This window comes from Hemitrygon akajei, chromosome 5, assembly GCF_048418815.1.
Source record: "Hemitrygon akajei chromosome 5, sHemAka1.3, whole genome shotgun sequence".
Classification (NCBI taxonomy): domain Eukaryota; kingdom Metazoa; phylum Chordata; class Chondrichthyes; order Myliobatiformes; family Dasyatidae; genus Hemitrygon; species Hemitrygon akajei.
Genome location: NC_133128.1, coordinates 5,147,202 through 5,165,098, shown reverse-complemented (window position 1 = coordinate 5,165,098; position 17,897 = coordinate 5,147,202). Strand labels below are relative to the sequence as shown.

The 17,897-nt window shown below is 39.7% G+C and overlaps 1 protein-coding gene across 3 annotated transcripts in view; it reads left to right on the top strand.

Annotated features, from left to right (window-relative positions):
* Positions 1-17,613, top strand: part of LOC140727462 (splicing regulator RBM11-like) — a 55,614-nt gene extending 38,001 nt beyond the window's left edge. For 2 of the 3 annotated variants that reach the window (XR_012098866.1, XM_073044776.1), the window contains one exon: positions 17,229-17,613. Coding sequence is in view for 2 of the 3 variants with exons in the window: in XM_073044776.1 (XP_072900877.1) it covers positions 17,229-17,255 (27 nt within the window). In the remaining variant the exon portion in view is untranslated. Of the gene's footprint in view, positions 1-16,915; positions 17,209-17,228 lie in introns of those variants that run through there. The other variant, XM_073044775.1, reaches the window with a different exon arrangement.
* The last annotated feature ends 284 nt before the right edge of the window (positions 17,614-17,897 follow it).

Below are 17,897 nucleotides of genomic sequence, written 5' to 3'. Positions count from 1 at the left end.
TGGTCCCAGAGCATGTTGATGGGATGAGGCAGAAAACCAGGTCAGCACAGACCAGATGGGCTGTGGTAGTCTATGACTCAGAAATGGTGCATGTTAGATAGGTACGTGGATGAGAGAGAGATGGAGGGGTATAGTCCAAGTGCAGAGTGATGGAACTCGGAAGAAGAACAGCTTCAATCAATGTTCATGCCATCATGTTGGATTTCTCTAACTTCCGTTAATGCCCCTCCTCCCCTTCTTATTTATTTATTATTCCCACCCCCCTCCTTTTTTTCTCTCTCTGCCCCTCTCACAATCACTCCTTGCCTGTTCTCCATCTCCCTCTGGTGCTCCCCTCCCCCTTTCTTTCTGCCTAGGCTCCCTGTCCCATGATCCTTTCCCTTCTCCAGCTGTGTATCCCTTTTGCCAATCACCTTTCCAGCTCTTAGCTTCACCCCCACCCCCTCCTTTCTTCCCCTATCATTTTGGGTCTCCCCCTCCCCCTCTTATTTTCAAATCTCTTACTATCTTTTCTTTCAGTTAGTCCTGACAAAGGGTCTCGGCCCGAAATGTCGACTGTACTTTTCCCTATAGATGCTGCCAGGCCTGCTGCATTCCACCAGCATTTTGTGTGAGTTGCTTGAATTTCCAGCATCTGCAGATTTCCTCGTGTTTGCGTTTATAATTCTCATGAACCTCCTCCGGGCCTTCTCCAATGTCAGTCGGCGCATCCCTTCTTAGATAAGGGGCCCAAAACTGCAGTCTGACCAGTGCCTTATAAAGCCTCATCATTACATCCTTGCTTTTGTACTCTAGTCCTCTCAAAATGAATGCCAACATTGCATTTGCCTTCCTTACCACTGACTCAACCTGCAAATTAACCTTTAGGGAATCCCACACAAGGACTCCCGACTCCCTTTGTGCATTAGATTTTTTAATTTTCTCCCCATTTAGAAAATAGTCTACACCTTTATTTCTTCTCTCAAAGTGCATGACCATACACTTCCTGACACTAAATTCCATCTGCCAGTTCTTTGCCCATTCTCCTTATCTGTCTCAGTCCTACTGCAGTCTCCCTGCTTCTTCAACACAATTTGCCCATCCACCTATCTTTGTATCGTCCACAAGCTTGGTCACAAAACCATCAATTTCATCCTTCAAATCATTGACGTATAACGTGAAAAGAAGCCAACTCAACACAGACCCCTGTGGAACACCACTAGTTACCGACAGCCAACCAGAAAAGGCTCCCTTTATTCCCACTCTTTGTCTCCTGCCAGTTAGCCAATATTCTATCTGTGCTAGTAACTTTCCTATATCTTACCTTGATAAGCAGCCTCATGTGCATCACCTTGTTAAAGGCTTCAGAAAATCCAAATAAATGACATCCACTGACTCCTTTGTATATCCTGCTTATTATTTCCTCAAAGAATTTCAACAGATTTGTTAAGGAAACCATGCTGACTTTGGCTACTTTATTATGTGTGTCCAAGTACCTTGAGACCTTATCCTTAACAATTTACTCCAACATCTTCCCAGTCACTGAAGTCAGGTGAACTGGCCTATAATTTCCTTTCTTTTGACTCCCTCACTTTTAAAGATTGGAGTGACATTTGCAAATTTACAGTCCCCTGGAACCTTTTCAGAATCTAGTGATTCATGAAAAATCATTACTAATGCCATCACAATCTCTTCAGCCACCTCTTTCAGAACTCTGGTGTGTACACCATCTGGTCCAGGTGACATCTACCTTCAGACCTTTCATATTCCCAAGTAACTTCTTAGTAATAGCAGCAACACTATCGAATTTCTGGGATACTGCTACTGTCTTCCACAGTGAAGACTGATGTAAAATACTTATTCAGTTCCCCTGCCATTTCTTTGTCCACCATTACTACCTCTCCAGCGTCACTTTCCAGTGGTCCCATATCCACTCTCACCTCTCTTTACTCTTTATATATTTGGAAAAAGCTTTTGGTATCCTGTTTGATATTATTGGCTGGATTGCCTTTATATTTCTCTTTTTCTCTCTTATAGCTTTTTTTTAGTTGCCTTCAGGTTTATTTTTAAAAGCTTCCCAGTCCTCTACCTTCCCACCGATTTCTGCTATCTGCTTATATGCTGTCTTGACTTCCTTTGTTAACCATGTTTGCCTCATCCTCCCTTTAGAATACTTATTCATCTTTGGGATGTACCTGCATGTTCCAAACTGGCATAGAAAATCCAGCCATTGTTGTGCTACCATCAACCCTGATATTGTCCCTTTCCAATCACTTTGGCCGGCTCCCCTCTCATGCCTCTGTAATTCCCTTTACTCCACTGTAATCTTCTTCCTCTCAAACTGCAGGGTGATTGCATCATATTATGATCACTGTTTCCTAATGGTTCCTTTACCTTAAGCTCTTTAATCAAATCTGGTTCATTAACAGCACCCAATGCAGAATTGCTTTCCCCAAGTGGGTTCAACCACAAGCTGCTTGAAAAAGCCATTCTATAAATATCCTCCCCTGGGATCCAGCACCAACCTAGTTTTCCCAACCTACCTGCATCTTGAAATCCTACAAGGCAGTCATACCATTGTCCTTTTTACATGTCCTTTCTATGCCCCATTGAGACGCTCTTCTCTCATTTTGTATTTGTGCCTTCTAGTTTTGGACTTCCTGACCCTCAGGAAAAGACTATGGCAGTCCACCTAATCCACATTCCTCATGGTTTTATAATAATCTGATCAAAAGAGAGTTGCTCTACATGAAAACGACCTTCACTGTACCTCAGAGAACAAGTGACAGCTGCAAAAGGAGAGACTGAAAACACCACGGACCCACAGCCATCACCCTTGTCTACACTGCACCAAAATATGTGGATCCCAGACTGGCCTTCGCAGCCACCTGGGGATCTGCCAATAGACAACCCCTTAGGAGAACATCATATTCAACTCGAGTGATCACACCACTAGACTTTATAAATTTCTGTGAGGTTACCTTTCATTCTCCTGTACTAAAGATTCAGCATAACCAACCTCTCCCTATGTCTCAGACCCTACCGTCCAGGAAGCATCCTTGAAAATCTCAAATGAGAAAATGTGCAGATGCTGGAAATCCAAGCAACACACAGCAAATGCTGGAGGAACTCAGCAGGCCAGGCAGCATCTATGGAAAAGAGCACAGTTGATGTTTCAGGCTGAGTCCCTTCAACAGGACTGGAGAAAAAAAGGTGAGGAGTCAGAGTTAGAAGGTAGGGGAAGAAGAAACACAAAGTGATAGGTGAAACTTCCCAACTCTTTACTTCACTCCTTCCCCCCCCCCCATTTCACCTATCACCTTGTGTTTCTCTCTCCCCTCCCCCCAGCTTTTCAATCTACTCCTCATCTTTTTTTCTCCAGTCCTGTTGAAGGAACTCAGCCCGAAACATCAACTGTGCTCTTTTCCATAGATGCTGCCTGACCTGCTCAGTTCCTCCAGCATTTTGTGTGTGTTACTTGTAAACCTCATGTTCAAGTTCAACTTCAAGTTTAATTGTCATTCAACTATACATGAATACTTGTGAATACAGCCAAACAAAACAGTGTTACTCCAGACCTAAGGTGAAAAGCACAGCACCAACAGTCATGTACACCACAAGGCACATATAGCACATATAAGACAGCAGTTAAAACACAGTCACACTATAGTCCAAGTCCCTGAGTCCATGAATGTTGCAGCAGTCTGCAGTTGAACACAATACAGCTTGTCTTCTGTTGAGCAAATACTGGAGGGCAGCACCAACTCTAACGCGTATGCTGTGGCACACATACATCTCCTCTTCATCCTCTCTGTATGGGAATCACAGACCACTGCTGCACAGAAACAGGCCCTTTGGCCCATCTAGTCCATGCTGAAGTATTAATCTGCCTGGTCCCGTCAACCTAGCCTTCCATACCCCTCCCTTCCATGCACCTATCCAAATTTATCATAAATGTTGAAATCCCCCATTTATACTGGCAGCTCACTCCACTCTCTCACCTCCACCTGAAGAAATTCCCCCGTATCTTCCCCCGGCAACATCTTTCTCTAAAAGGGTGGCCATAACTGTACACAATACTCCACATACCGTCTCACCAATGACTTATTTAATTGCAACATTCTGTCCCTTCTCCTAAAGCTGATGTCCCACCTGATCAGGGCTGCCTGTTTCAGGGATCTCTGAACTTGTACGCCAAGATCCGTCTCTCTTCCACACACCCCAGATCCCCATCATTTGCTGTGCCCTCACAAAATGCATTACCTCACTCTTGTCCACATGGTGGAAACACTGAATGGCCTTTCCTGTCTCAGTTTAATTGAGGACTGTTTCTTTCTCACCTTGAACAAGGGGTGTGCACAGCATTCTATGAAAGCACGTACTACACCGAAGCCATTAACATCAACTGGAACCGGAACAAGGCTCTGACGGTGGACTGCAGCCTCTCTCAGAGCAACAGCTTCTGGTGGTGTTTGGAAGATGGGACACCAGTTACTAAGAGAAACTGCAGCATGAATTGTGGTGGTCGGTCCTTTTAAAAGTAGTCCAAACCATTGCCTGGTCCCTTTGAAAGTTGTCCAAGCCATTGCTGGGTCCATAAGACATAGGAGGAGACTTTGGCTACCCTCCAATCCTAAACTCACCCACTATAGGAAACATCCTCTCCACATCCACTCTATCTGTGCCCTCTGGTCCAAGACTCCCCCACTATAGGAAACATCCTCTCCACATCCACTCTATCTGTGTCCTCTGGTCCTAGACTCCCCCACTATAGTAAACATCCTCTCCACATCCACTCTATCTGTGTCCTCTGGTCCTAGACTCCTCCACTATAGGAAACATCCTCTCCACCTCCACTCTGCTAGGCATTTCAATATTCAATAATTTTCAATGAGATCCTCCCTCATTCTTCTAAACTCAGTGAGAACAGGCCCAAGGCTATCAAACACTCCTACATTAACCCTTTTATTGTTGAATCATTCTCGTGAACCTCCTGTGGACCCTCTCTGATGTCAGCATGTCTTTTCACAATACTCCAAGTGTGGTCTGACCACTGCCTTATAAAGCCTCAGTATTACATCCTTGCTTTTATATTCTACTCCTCTCAAAATGAATGCTAACATTGCATTTGCCTTCCTTACTACTGACTCAGTTTGCAAGTTAATCTTTAGGGAATCCTGCTCAAGGATTCCAAAAGCAATTGCACCACTGATTTCTGAATCAATTTGATACTTGTCCAAAGCATTGCTTGGTCAAACAAGGGTAGTGTCGGAGACTAAGGAGGGTTCAAAGTCCAAAGTACCTGCATTTTCAATGTACTTGTGTGTCACCATGGACTACACCGAGATTCATTGTCTTGCAGGCATTCACAGTAGAACAAAGAAATACAACAGTATCAGAGAAAAACTACACACAAAGACTGAAAACAACCAACATGCAAAAGACATACTTGTGCAAATAAAAAATAAGTAAATAAATAATATCAAAAACATGAGTTGTAGAGTCCTTGAAAGTGAGCCCATAGGCTGTGGAATCAGTTCAGAGTTGAGATTAGTGAAGTTATCCACACTGGTTGAGGGTTATAACTGTTCCTGATCCTGGGTGTGAGTCCTGAGGCTCCAGAACCTCCTTCCTGGTGAGAAGAGCATGGCCCGGATGGTGGTGGATCTGTATAAAATCAGGAGAGGTGTAGGTAGGATGAATGCACACAGTCTTTTTCCCAGGCAGGGTCAGAGAACTAAAACCAATCAGGCATGGGTTGAAGATGAGAATGAAGAAATTGAAAAGGGACCTAAGGGGTAACTTTTTCACACAGAGGGTGGACAATCTCTGGAAAGAGCTGCCAAAGATAGTGGTTGAGACAAATTCAAGCTCGATTTTATTGTCACCTGACTGTACATATATACAACCAAACCAAACAATGGTGGCACTCTAGCGTAGTGGTTAGCGGAACGCTCTGCAGTACCAGCAACTCGAATTCAATTCTCACCACTGTCTGTCAGGAGTTTGTACATTCTCCCCGTGACCGTGTGGGATTCCTCTGGGCGCTCCGGTTTTCTCCCACAGTCCAAATTGCACTGGTTGGTTAATTGGTCACTGTAAATTGTCCCATAATTAAGCTAGGCCTATGGTTATTCACTAGGGTATTCATTAGTCTCACAGCCTGAGGGAAGAAGTTATTATCCAGTCTGAAAGTCCTTGTCAATAGCAACACTTAAAAGACATTTGGACGGCTTCATGGAGAGAAAAGTAGTTTATTGGAATTTGGGCCAAACGTAGGCAAATGGGACTTTTGACCTTTGAAGACACTCACTCAATTTAGGAACAGCTTCTTCCCCTCCGTTATCAGATTTCTGAACAGACGATGAGCCCATGTACACTACCTCAGTTAGTCCTGACGAAGGGTCTCGGTCTGAAACGTCGACAGTGCTTCTCCCTATAGATGCTGCCTGGCCTGCTGTGTTCCACCAGCATTTTGTGTGTGTTGTCTGAATTTCCAGCATCTGCAGATTTCCTCGTGTTTACACTACCCCAGTGTTGTTTTTCTTTGTTTTGCTCTCTTTTTATACGACTTATCTAATTTAAAAATATATATATTTATTTCGCTAAGATGGACATCTTGGGCTTGTTTCCGTCTCTGTCACTTTGTGGCACCGTGACTCTAAAATTTACCTGGAGCTTCTGGGAGAGAAGCCTCCTCCTACTTTTCACTCACCTCAACACTGAACTGAACCCACAGCCTACGGACTCACCTTCAAGGAACCTACAACTCACCTATGATTCCGGGAATGAGAGGGTTAAGGAACATTTGACCGCTCTTGGACTGTACTCCTTGGAGTTTAGAAGAATGAGGGGGGACCTCATAGAAACATTTCAAATGTTGAAAGGCATGGACAGAGTGGATGTGGCAAAGTTGTTTCCCATGGTGGGGGAGTCTAGTACGAGAGGACATGACTTGAGGATTGCAGGGCGCCCATTCAGAACAGAGATGCGAAAAAGTTTTTTGGCCAGAGGGTGGTGAATCTATGGAATTTGTTACCATGGGCGGCAATGGAGGCCAAATCATTGGGTGTATTTAAGGCAGAGATTGATAGGTATCAGAGTAGTCAGGGCATCAAAGGTTATGGTGAGAAGGCGGGGGAGTGGGACTAAAGGGGAGATTGGATCAGCTCATGATGAAATGGCGGAGCAGACTCGATGGGCCGAATGGCCAACTTCTACTCCTTTGTTTTATGGTCTATAATCCTTCTCCAGAATCAGAAACAGGTTTAATATAAATGACATAGGTTGTGAAATTTGGTGCTTTTTGTGGCAGCAGTACAGTGCAGTACATAATAAAATACTATAAATTACAAAAAGAAATATATGTTTTTAAATTAAGTAGGTAGTACAAAAACAGAGCAAAACAAGGAAAATCAACACTGAGGTGGTGTCCATGGGCTCATTGTCCGTTCAGAAATCTGATGGCAGAGGGGAAGAAACTGTTCCTAAAGTGTTGAGTGTGTATCCTCAAACTTCAAAAGTTCAATGTAAATTTATTATCAGGGTGCATATATGTCACCATATACAACCTTGAGATTCATTTTGTTGCAGGCATACCCAGCAAATTCAATAACCATAATAGAATTAGCGAAAGACCACACACAACAGGACGGTGTGTAAGAGACTGTGCATGTACAAAATAAAATAATAATAATAATAATAAATAAGCAGTAAATTTCAAGAAAATTAGATGAAGAGTCCTTGAAAGTGAGTATAGGTTGTGGGAACAGTTCAGCATTGAGGTGATTGAAGCTGAGTGAAGTTATCCCCTCTAGTTCAGGAGCCTGATGGTTGAGGGGTGATACCTATTCCTGAACCTGGGCTCCTGATGGCAGCAGTGAGGAGAGAGCATGGCCTAGGTGGTGGGGGTCCCTAGGTGGTGGGGGCCCCTGGGTGGTGGATGCTCCTTTCCTGCGACAACTTATTTGTGTTTCCATTTTAGGCTGTGATGCAGTCAGTCAATATACTCTCATTTTCATTTTCACTTTGAGAATCTTTTTATTTAATCTTCTACAGCTATAAAATGATACAAAACTTCCACAAATTGATATGTATACAATTAATAAAGCTGAAGAGGAAAAAAGCTGATCGTAATATATGAAAATGAAAAAAAAGTTTTATATATAAGGAAAAGAAGGGGAAAAAAGAAAACCCCAACTAACTAAAAAAAACACTAACTACAAAAAAGGGGAAAACCCCATTAGGAATCAACCCCCGGAACAATACGTCTTACCATCATCTATATATATATATATAATGAAAAAGAATCATCAACCGCCAATTCATATTTATATAGAATAAGAGAATAAGATTGGAAGGAAACCATATAAAATAATTCAAATTTAATGGTAATATTTGGCAAAAGACCCTCATCTTCTCTCAAAATCAAATCGAGGATCAAAAGTTCTACTAATTTTTTCCAAACTGAGACATAACATTACTTGAGAAAACCATTCAATCAATGTAGGGACAGAGGTATCTTTCCATTTTAATAAAATAGCCCTTCTTGCCAACAATGTTACAAATGCAATTACATGTTGATCTGAAGATGAAATACCCTGAATATGATGCAGAACTATTCCAAATAGAACAGTCAATGTATTAGGTTGTAAATTAATTTTCAGAGCTTTAGAAATTGTAGAAAATAAAGATTTCCAAAAAGATTTTAATGAAGAACATGACCAGAACGTATGTGACAATGTAGCTACTTCAGTTTTACACCTATCGCAGTAATTGTCTATGCTAGGAAATATTTTGGGTAGTCTCTCCTTTGTTAAATAATAATGGTGAACAATTTTAAACTGAATTAAACAGTGATTGGCACATATAAAAGAAGAATTTACCTTTTTCAAAACTCACAACCAATCTTCAATAACAAAGGTCATATTAAGTTCTCTCTCCCAATCTTGTTTAATCTTTAGTGAGAGGTTCTCTTTTTGTAGTAAAAAGAAATTATAAATTCTACCAATGGAACCTCTCACTAAAGGATTCAAATTCAAAATGATATCCGACAAATCAGATTCTTGCAAATATGGAAACTTAGATAAATATTGTTGTAATAAATGTCTAACCTGAAGATATTGCAGAAAGTGTGTATGAGAGAGAGAATATTTGTTAATTAACTTCAAAAGTCATCAATCCACCATCACAAAATAAATCTGTAAAAGAACGAATCCTTTTATTTCTCCACAGGAGAAAAATGGGATCGGTTATTGAAGGTTTAAATGAAAACTTTCGATATAAAGAACTAGACAGTTTAAGTTGTTTAAAATTTTAAAAATTGCGAAACTGAAACCAAATCCGTAAGGACTGTTTAATAACAGGGTAAAGATTTAAATTTGGAATTTTAGAGAGCTGTAAATGTAATGGAGCTCCTAATATTGAGGTTAAATGAAATTGTTTGACAGCTTTTAATTCCAAATCAACCCAATCTGGTTTTTGGCTCTTGTCGAGCCAATATAGCTAAAAACATAATTGTCTGATATTAACAGCCCAATAATACAGTCTTAAATTAGGAAGTGCAAGTCCACCATCTTTTTTAGATTTTTGTAAATGATAATTATTAATTCCTGGTCTCTTATTGTTCCAAATAAAGGACGAAATAAGAGAGTCAATTTGATCAAAATATTTTTTAGTTTAACAGATAGGTATATTTTGGAAAATATATAAAAATCTAGGTAAAATCACCATTTTCACAGCATGGATATGACCTATTAAAGAAAGAGTAAGTGGATTCCATCTAGAAAATAGTTGTTTCATGGAGTCCATTAAAGGGACTATATTAGCTTTATAAAGATCTTTATATTTTTTAGTAATTATAATACCTAAATATTTAAAAGAATTAACAATTCTAAATGGAATATCATTATATATAAAAATGGACATTTAATGGAAACAATTCACTTTTATTCAAGTTATGTTTATATCCTGAAATTTTACCAAAATCTTTTAGTGTTTCCAAAAGATTAGGAATTGATTCCTCAGGATTCGAAATAAACACCAAAAGATCATCTGCATAAAGAGAAATCTTATGCATGGTTCCATTCATAGAAATACTATGAATATTTTTAGCTTCACGTAGTGTTATTGCCAAAGGCTCCAATACAAGATTAAATAATAAAGGTCTTAATGGACATCCCTGTCTAGTACCACGAGAAAGTGAAAAAAAAGGACCTGAAATTATTAGTAATAACCGTGGCAATAGGATTCTTATAAATCATTTGAATCCACCTATTGAAATTATTACCAAAACCAATTTTTTCCTAATACTTTAAACAAATATGACCACTCAACTCTATCAAATGCCTTTTCTGCGTCAAGAGAGATAACACATTGGGGTTCCTTGGATAATGATGAATATATAATGTTCATCAATCTCCGAACATTGGAGAAAGAGTAACGGCCTTTAATAAAGCCTGTTTGATCCATAGAGATGATTTTAGTTAAAATTGTTTTCCAAGCAGTTAGCCATTATCTTAGAGAGAATTTTTGCATCCACATTTAATAGTGAAATAGGTCTATATGATGAACATTCAGTAGGATCTTTATCTTTCTTAAGGATTATGGTAATAGATGCTTCATAAAAGGAAGAAGGTAAACTACCCTTCTCAAAGGATTCATGAAATATTTCCAAAAGATACAGAGAAAGTAATCTTTCAAATTTTTTGTAAATTCCTACCGATTAACCATCAAGTCCAGGAGCTTTACCTGTTTGCATTGACAACATAGCTTTCTGAATTTCATGCTCAGTAATTGGAGCATCACACATCTGTTGATCTTCAACAGAAATTTGAGGAAATTTAATCTTATGTAAAAAAGCCTTCATTTTGGAGGAATCTGCAGGAAATTGAGATCTATAAAGATCAGAATAAAAATCTTGAAAAATATTATTGATATCTTCATGGTTACTTGCTATATCTCCATTATTTTTACAAATTTTTAACAGTTGTCCTTTAGCTCTAGCTGCTCTTAATTGGGAAGCTAAGAGCTTATTATTTTTATCCCCAAAAATATAAAACTGACTTTTCAAATTAAGCAAATATCCTTCAATAGGATAAGTTAATAATAAATTATATTGTGATTGTAATTCCACTCTTTAAAACAAAACAAGAGAGTTGGAGAGTTTGCACTGATGTTATCTAATTCTTTAATTTATTTAGAGATTTTATCTAATTCCATTCTTGTTTGTTTCTTCAGTTTAGCTATATACGAAATAATCTGACCACGTAAATAGGCTTTTAATGTATCCCAGATTACTAACTTTGAGACGTTTCCTGTATTATTAAAGAGAAAAATACTCTTTTATCTGAGTTTCAATAAACTCAACATATTCTGAATTTTGTAACAAATGTTCTGGAAAACGCTAAAATGGTCTGGTAGAAGCAACATCTTTCAGTTCAAATATTAGGTTTAAAGGAGCATGATCAGAGATAACAATTGCATCATACATTTCTGAACATTAAATAGAAGTCGAGGGTCGACTATAAAAAAGTCGATTCTGGAATATTTATTATGAACGTGAGAAAAAAGAGTATTCTCTATCACTAGGATGTATATGCATCCAAATTTCAATTAAGCCATAATCAATTAAAAAAGAATTAATAAGTGATGTAGAACGATTAGGAAGTTGATGTTTGGATGATGACTTATCCATTAAAGCATTTAAACAAGTATTAAAATCACCACCCATTAATAACATATTAATTTAAATCAGGTAATAGAGCAAAGAAAGCTTTAAAAATGAGGGATCATCAACATTTGGTCCATAAATATTAACCAAAACTGTTTTCCTATTATAAATTATTCCTTTAACGATCAAAAATCTACCATTAATATCGGCTATAATATCCTCCTGATTAAAAGGAATATTGGAATCAATAAAAATAGAAACACCTCTAATTTTACTTTGAGAGTTTGCATGAAACTGAGGATCCTTCCAAGATTTAAAAAATTGATTTTTATCACATAACCTGATATGCGTCTCTTGTGCAAAGATTATATCAGGGTTGGAATTGGTTAATAGTTTTAAATGTTTTCTTGTGCTTACTAGGATGGTTCCAACCATGGATATTCCAACTTAAAACATTTAACTGTTTAGATATCATCATGAGACTTCGTATCTAAAAAGAGTAGTTAGACGCATGTCAGGATAAGGTAGTCGAAAATGGCGGAGATGAAAAACAATAATAATAATTTGCGTATGCTCCGTAATTCCATAATGGGGATAAAAAATAGGAAAAGAAAAAAGAAAAAAACCCACCCAAACTACAAAGCCCGGAAATAAGTCGATATCAATCGACGCAACCCCAAAAGAAAGCATAGAAAGTGAATATAAACTCCAGCTACCTAAATAAAAAGTAAAAACAAAAAAGTAATCTCTGCCTCCCTCTACCAGACATAAAACTCGTTACAGTTGACATATAACTCAATATAATTAAGTTGGAAGGAACAGTGTTTTATTTTGTTAAAAAAACGACCTTCAATTTTGAGAGTAACCTTCATAATATTAGATAAGGGAAGAAAAACACATCCAAAACAATTCTTGAAATATTTGCACAAAAGGTAAACAATCGCCATCTTTAAATTATTCAATCTATCTTTAAAACGTAAGGAAATCCAGATAATTACTTTAAAAATATCTTTATAAAAGCATACAGAACAGAAAAAAAAATTAGTTCATTTAAATGCTACAAACAGAGAAAAAAATTCTAGATGGTTCAAAATTATCTAGTCTTTCAACAGTTCTCCCACTATGTCTTCTAAGGTTAAAACCATCCAAACCAGTCTTTTTCAGAGATAAAATACATTTTAAGGTAAAGACTTTCTATAACCATCAAATCTTCCAATTTCATCATTCCTTACATCGCAAGACAATCAAACAGTTGGGCGCTTGCAACACTGTGTGTCAGACAGAGTGGTCAGGAGCACTGGGGCTCCACAGGGGACTGTCCTGTCTCCCTTTCTCTTCAACATCTACACCTTGGACTTCAACTACTGCACAGAGTCTTGCCATCTTCAGAAGTTTTCTGATGACTCTGCCATAGTTGGATGCATCAGCAAGGGAGATGAGGCTGAGTACAGGGCTACGGTGGGAAACTTTGTCACATGGTGCGAGCAGAATCATCTGCAGCTTAATGTGAAAAAGACTAAGGAGCTGGTGGTGGACCTGAGGAGGGCTAAGGCACCGGTGACCCCTATTTACATCCAAGGGGTCAGTGTGGACATGGTGGAGGATTACAAATACCTGGGGATACGAATTGACAATAAACTGGACTGGTCAAAGAACACTGAGGCTGTCTACAAGAAGGGTCAGAGCCGTCTCTATTTCCTGAGGAGACTGAGGTCCTTTAACATCAGTCGGATGATGTTGAGGATGTTCTACGAGTCTGTGGTGGCCAGTGCTATCATATTTGCTGTTGTGTGCTGGGGCAGCAGGCTGAGGGTAACAAACACCAACAGAATCAACAAACTCTATCGTAAAGCCAGCGATGTTGTGGGAGTGGAACTGGACTCTCTGACGGTGGTGTCTGAAAAGAGGATGCTGTCCAAGTTGCATGCCATCTTAGATAGATAGATAGATACTTTATTCATCCCCATGGGGAAATTCAACTTTTTTTCCAATGTCCCATACACTTGTTGTAGCAAAACTAATTACATACAATACTTAACTCAGTAAAAAATATGATATGCATCTAAATCACCATCTCAAAAAGCATTAATAATAGCTTTTAAAAAGTTCTTAAGTCCTGGCGTTTGAATTGTAAAGCCTAATGGCATTGGGGAGTATTGACCTCTTCATCCTGTCTGAGGAGCATTGCATCGATAGTAACCTGTCGCTGAAACTGCTTCTCTGTCTCTGGATGGTGCTATGTAGAGGATGTTCAGAGTTTTCCATAATTGACCGTAGCCTGCTCAGCTACCGATGTTAAACTCTCCAGCACTTTGCCCACGACAGAGCCCGCCTTCCTTACCAGCTTATTAAGACGTGAGGCGTCCCTCTTCTTAATGCTTCCTCCCCAACACGCCACCACAAAGAAGAGGGCGCTCTCCACAACTGACCTATAGAACATCTTCAGCATCTCACTACAGACATTGAATGACGCCAACCTTCTAAGGAAGTACAGTCGACTCTGTGCCTTCCTGCACAAGGCATCTGTGTTGGCAGTCCAGTCTAGCTTCTCGTCTAACTGTACTCCCAGATACTTGTAGGTCTTAACCTGCTCCACACATTCTCCATTAATGATCACTGGCTCCATATGAGGCCTAGATCTCCTAAAGTCCACCACCATCTCCTTGGTCTTGGTGATATTGAGACGCAGGTAGTTTGAGTTGCACCATATCACAAAGTCTTGGACAATGTCTCCCATCCACTCCGTAATGTACTGGTTAGGCACAGGAGTACATTCAGCCAGAGACTCATTCCACCGAGATGCAACACTGAGCATCACAGAAAGTCATTCCTGCCTGTGGCCATCAAACTTTACAACTCCTCCCTCGGAGTGTCAGACACCCTGAGCCAATAGGCTGGTCCTGGACTTATTTCCACTTGGCATAATTTACTCATTATTATTTAATTATTTATGGTTTTATATTGCTATATTGTCTATACTATTCTTGGTTGGCGCGACTGTAACGAAACCCAATTTCCCTCGGGATCAATAAAGTATGTCTGTCTGTCTGTAAATCATTCAAGCTTCAGGCTTCAGACTCGTCAGGCAGAGAGTTAATAAAACGCAGTGCTTCGGCTGGCTCATCAAAACTACGAACCCCAGAATTTTTGACAAAAAGCCTTAATTTAGCTGGGTATTGGAGTGATGGATAAAGCTTTTTTTGGTAAGCTAAACGCATAACTGGAGCGAATCCAGCACGTTTCTTAACAATTTCACGTGGAAAATCTTCAAAAGAGCGAATCTCCAAACTTTGAAATTGAAACAACCTTTGTTTTCTTGCAAGCTTAATAATGTGGTCTTTGTCTCTAAAACGAAGAAAACGCACAACAATATGTCTGTTTTTACCTTAGTCCAGAAGTTTTAAAGCACCGATTCTGTGAGCCATTTCAGTCTCCGGCGGTTGTGAACAAACCTCCGGAAATAAAGACTGAAACATTTTAGCAAAATAATCCAGTGTGTCGGCAGATTCTGATTTCTCTTTTAATCCAACAATTCGAATATTATTCCGACGTGACTGAGCTTCCAGATCGACGATTCGTTGTTGAGCCTTTTCCAAACGAGAAGAAAGGTCAGCTGCATTTCGAATAACTTCTTTAAGATCGAGGCTCAGAGAGTCAATTTTTTCCTCAAAAGGGAGACATTTCTCTTTTAGTTGGGTTATTTCAGTGCCGATACAGCTGATTTGAGACTCTAATCTCTTCACCCAAGGGGGTTCCTCCGAGAACTCGTCATCTTTTTTAGGCTTTCCATTGCCTGGGTCCGGATTCCTTTTGGTGCTTCCTAGGGTAGACATAATTATAACTGTTGCTCTGCAGATCCGACTGAATAAAGTTGAAATTTCAAAGTTTAAGTCGGAAAAGGGAGAGATTAAAGGTGGACAGAAAGAAACTATGTTTTACATGTCCATAAGCGGAAGGCGGAGTCCCAATATACTCTCAACCACCCATCGATAGAATTTTGTCAGTGTTTTAGATGTTACGTTGAATCTTTGCAAACTTCTAAGGAAGTAGAAGCGCTTCGTAATTGCACTTACGTGTTGGGCCCAGGACAGGTTCCCTGAAATAATAACATCAAGGAATTTAATGTTGCTGACTCTCTCCACCTCTGATTCCCCCAGTGAGGAAAGGCTCCAGAATAATCAGCTCCTTGGTCTTGCCAACATTGAAAGAGTGGTTATTGCTGTGGCGCGATTCAGCCGGATTTTCAATCTCCCTCCATTATGCTGATTCATCTCCACCTTTGATTCAGCTTACGACAGCGATGTCAATAGCAATCTTAAATATGGCATTGGAGCTGTGCTTAGCCACACAGTCATAAGTGTAAAGTGAGCACAAAACCTTATGGTTCTCCTGTATCTCCTCCTTGTTGATTATTATTTATTTTTTATTTGTGTAATCTACTTCCTGTTGCACATTGGTTATTTGTCAGTCTTTGTTTTTATAGTTTTCATAAATTCTATTACATTTCTTTATATCTGAAATGCCTGCAAGAAAAGGAATCACAAGGTAGTATATGGTGACAAATAGCACATTCTTTATGAGCAAATTTACTTTGAACTTTGAAGAGATGCTGGAGATCTAGAGCAACGCACAGGATGTTGAAGGGTCTCGGCCTGAAGCATCAACCGATCATTTCCCTCCATAGATGCTGCCCCGATTGCTCCAGCATTGTTTGTGTGCCCCGCCACCTTTGGTGGGGGTAATGATTAGACTCTCCAGGGCTGGTTTCACAGTTTACATGCAATATATAAAGAAGCACTGTGTCCATGCTGGTTCTCAGTGTCTGCAGACAGGAAGACTAATCACATTCAATCTAGTGGCAATTCTAATGACTACAGTAATTTTGAAGTAGTGATGAGCTGCTGCTAACAATATTTTGCGATAATTGTAACAACTGTAATGTGATATGAAAATATCTGTGATTTTTATTGGTGACTAATACTACTGTGGTTTGTTGCTTACATTGATAATTGTCAGAAATGCTAACTTTCAGTTAGAGGTTCATGAAAATAAAGATGTAAACTTTTTTCCCATCCAAGTTCACGGACCCCCTGGAATCTATCAGCAGACCCCTGTTTTAGAGGAACACAGGCAAATAGGACTAGGTCATGAAGCTCTATGGACTGAGAGACCTTTATCCTGCTATATAAGAGAGCAACTGCAGAAGAAAATCCTTCTGTTTTATTCTCAGTTCTTCTAACATAATACTTAACTTGTTTTTTCCAGAATTTTTGGACGATGATCTCACCAATGATATCCAATGTGTGAAGTCCATAGTTACATTGCACCCTGGGATGAAAGCTTGGGACAGTAAACACAACTTTTATCACTAACTTGGTGTCCGTTGCTGACGTAATGAAAAATTATTTTCAGTTGTAAACCAAAGTTCTGAACATTACCGAGAGTGAAATATGCAACAGCTGGGGTTGAAAGGGTTAAGAACGGTGGAGCAGTGTGCTGAATGGCCTGGTTCTTCTCCGATGTCTCACGGTCTGAATTCGAACCTGCTCACATTGACAGCTCCCTCTGTTATTTTCAGGGTTGCCTGGCGCGGCAGAAACATTGATCATTTTGCGGAAGACTGCAGCTTATGGCAATGTTGCCGATCAGCACAGCCTGGTCCTTTCCAGAGTCCGGTAACACTGGGGTAGACGCTGTCCTGAGCCTGGTGGTACGTGCTTCCAGGCCTTTGTAAATCCTGCCCGATGGGAGAGGGGAGAAGGGAGGATTTCCGGGGAGGGTGGGGTCTTCGATGATGCCACTGCTTTACTGAGGCAGCAAGAAGCCTTTCCATTGCTGGTAACATTATGATTGTTGTACTATGGGACGAATCTGATAATATAACCCACTGCAATTAATTTTCAGCATTATCTCGCTGCTTTATAATAATGTTGTGAAAGTTAATAAATAAATACACTCCGAAATATCAGGTCTTGGATTTTCATTCCAATTTTACTTAGTATTCAAAGTACAAAGTACATTTATTACCAAAGTATGCATACTTTATACAACCTTGAGATTCATCCCCTTACAGGCAGCCACAAATTGAAGAAGCCCAATAGAAGCCATTGAAAAAAGAATTTGGATCTTGGTACTGGTGGTGGGGTGGAGACACGTCTCTACCAAAGGAGGTGTAAGGCACTCCTTCCCTCCACTCGCCTGCAGGTCACCCTTGGGCTAGGACCTGCTTACCCCAGATCAGGGTCAC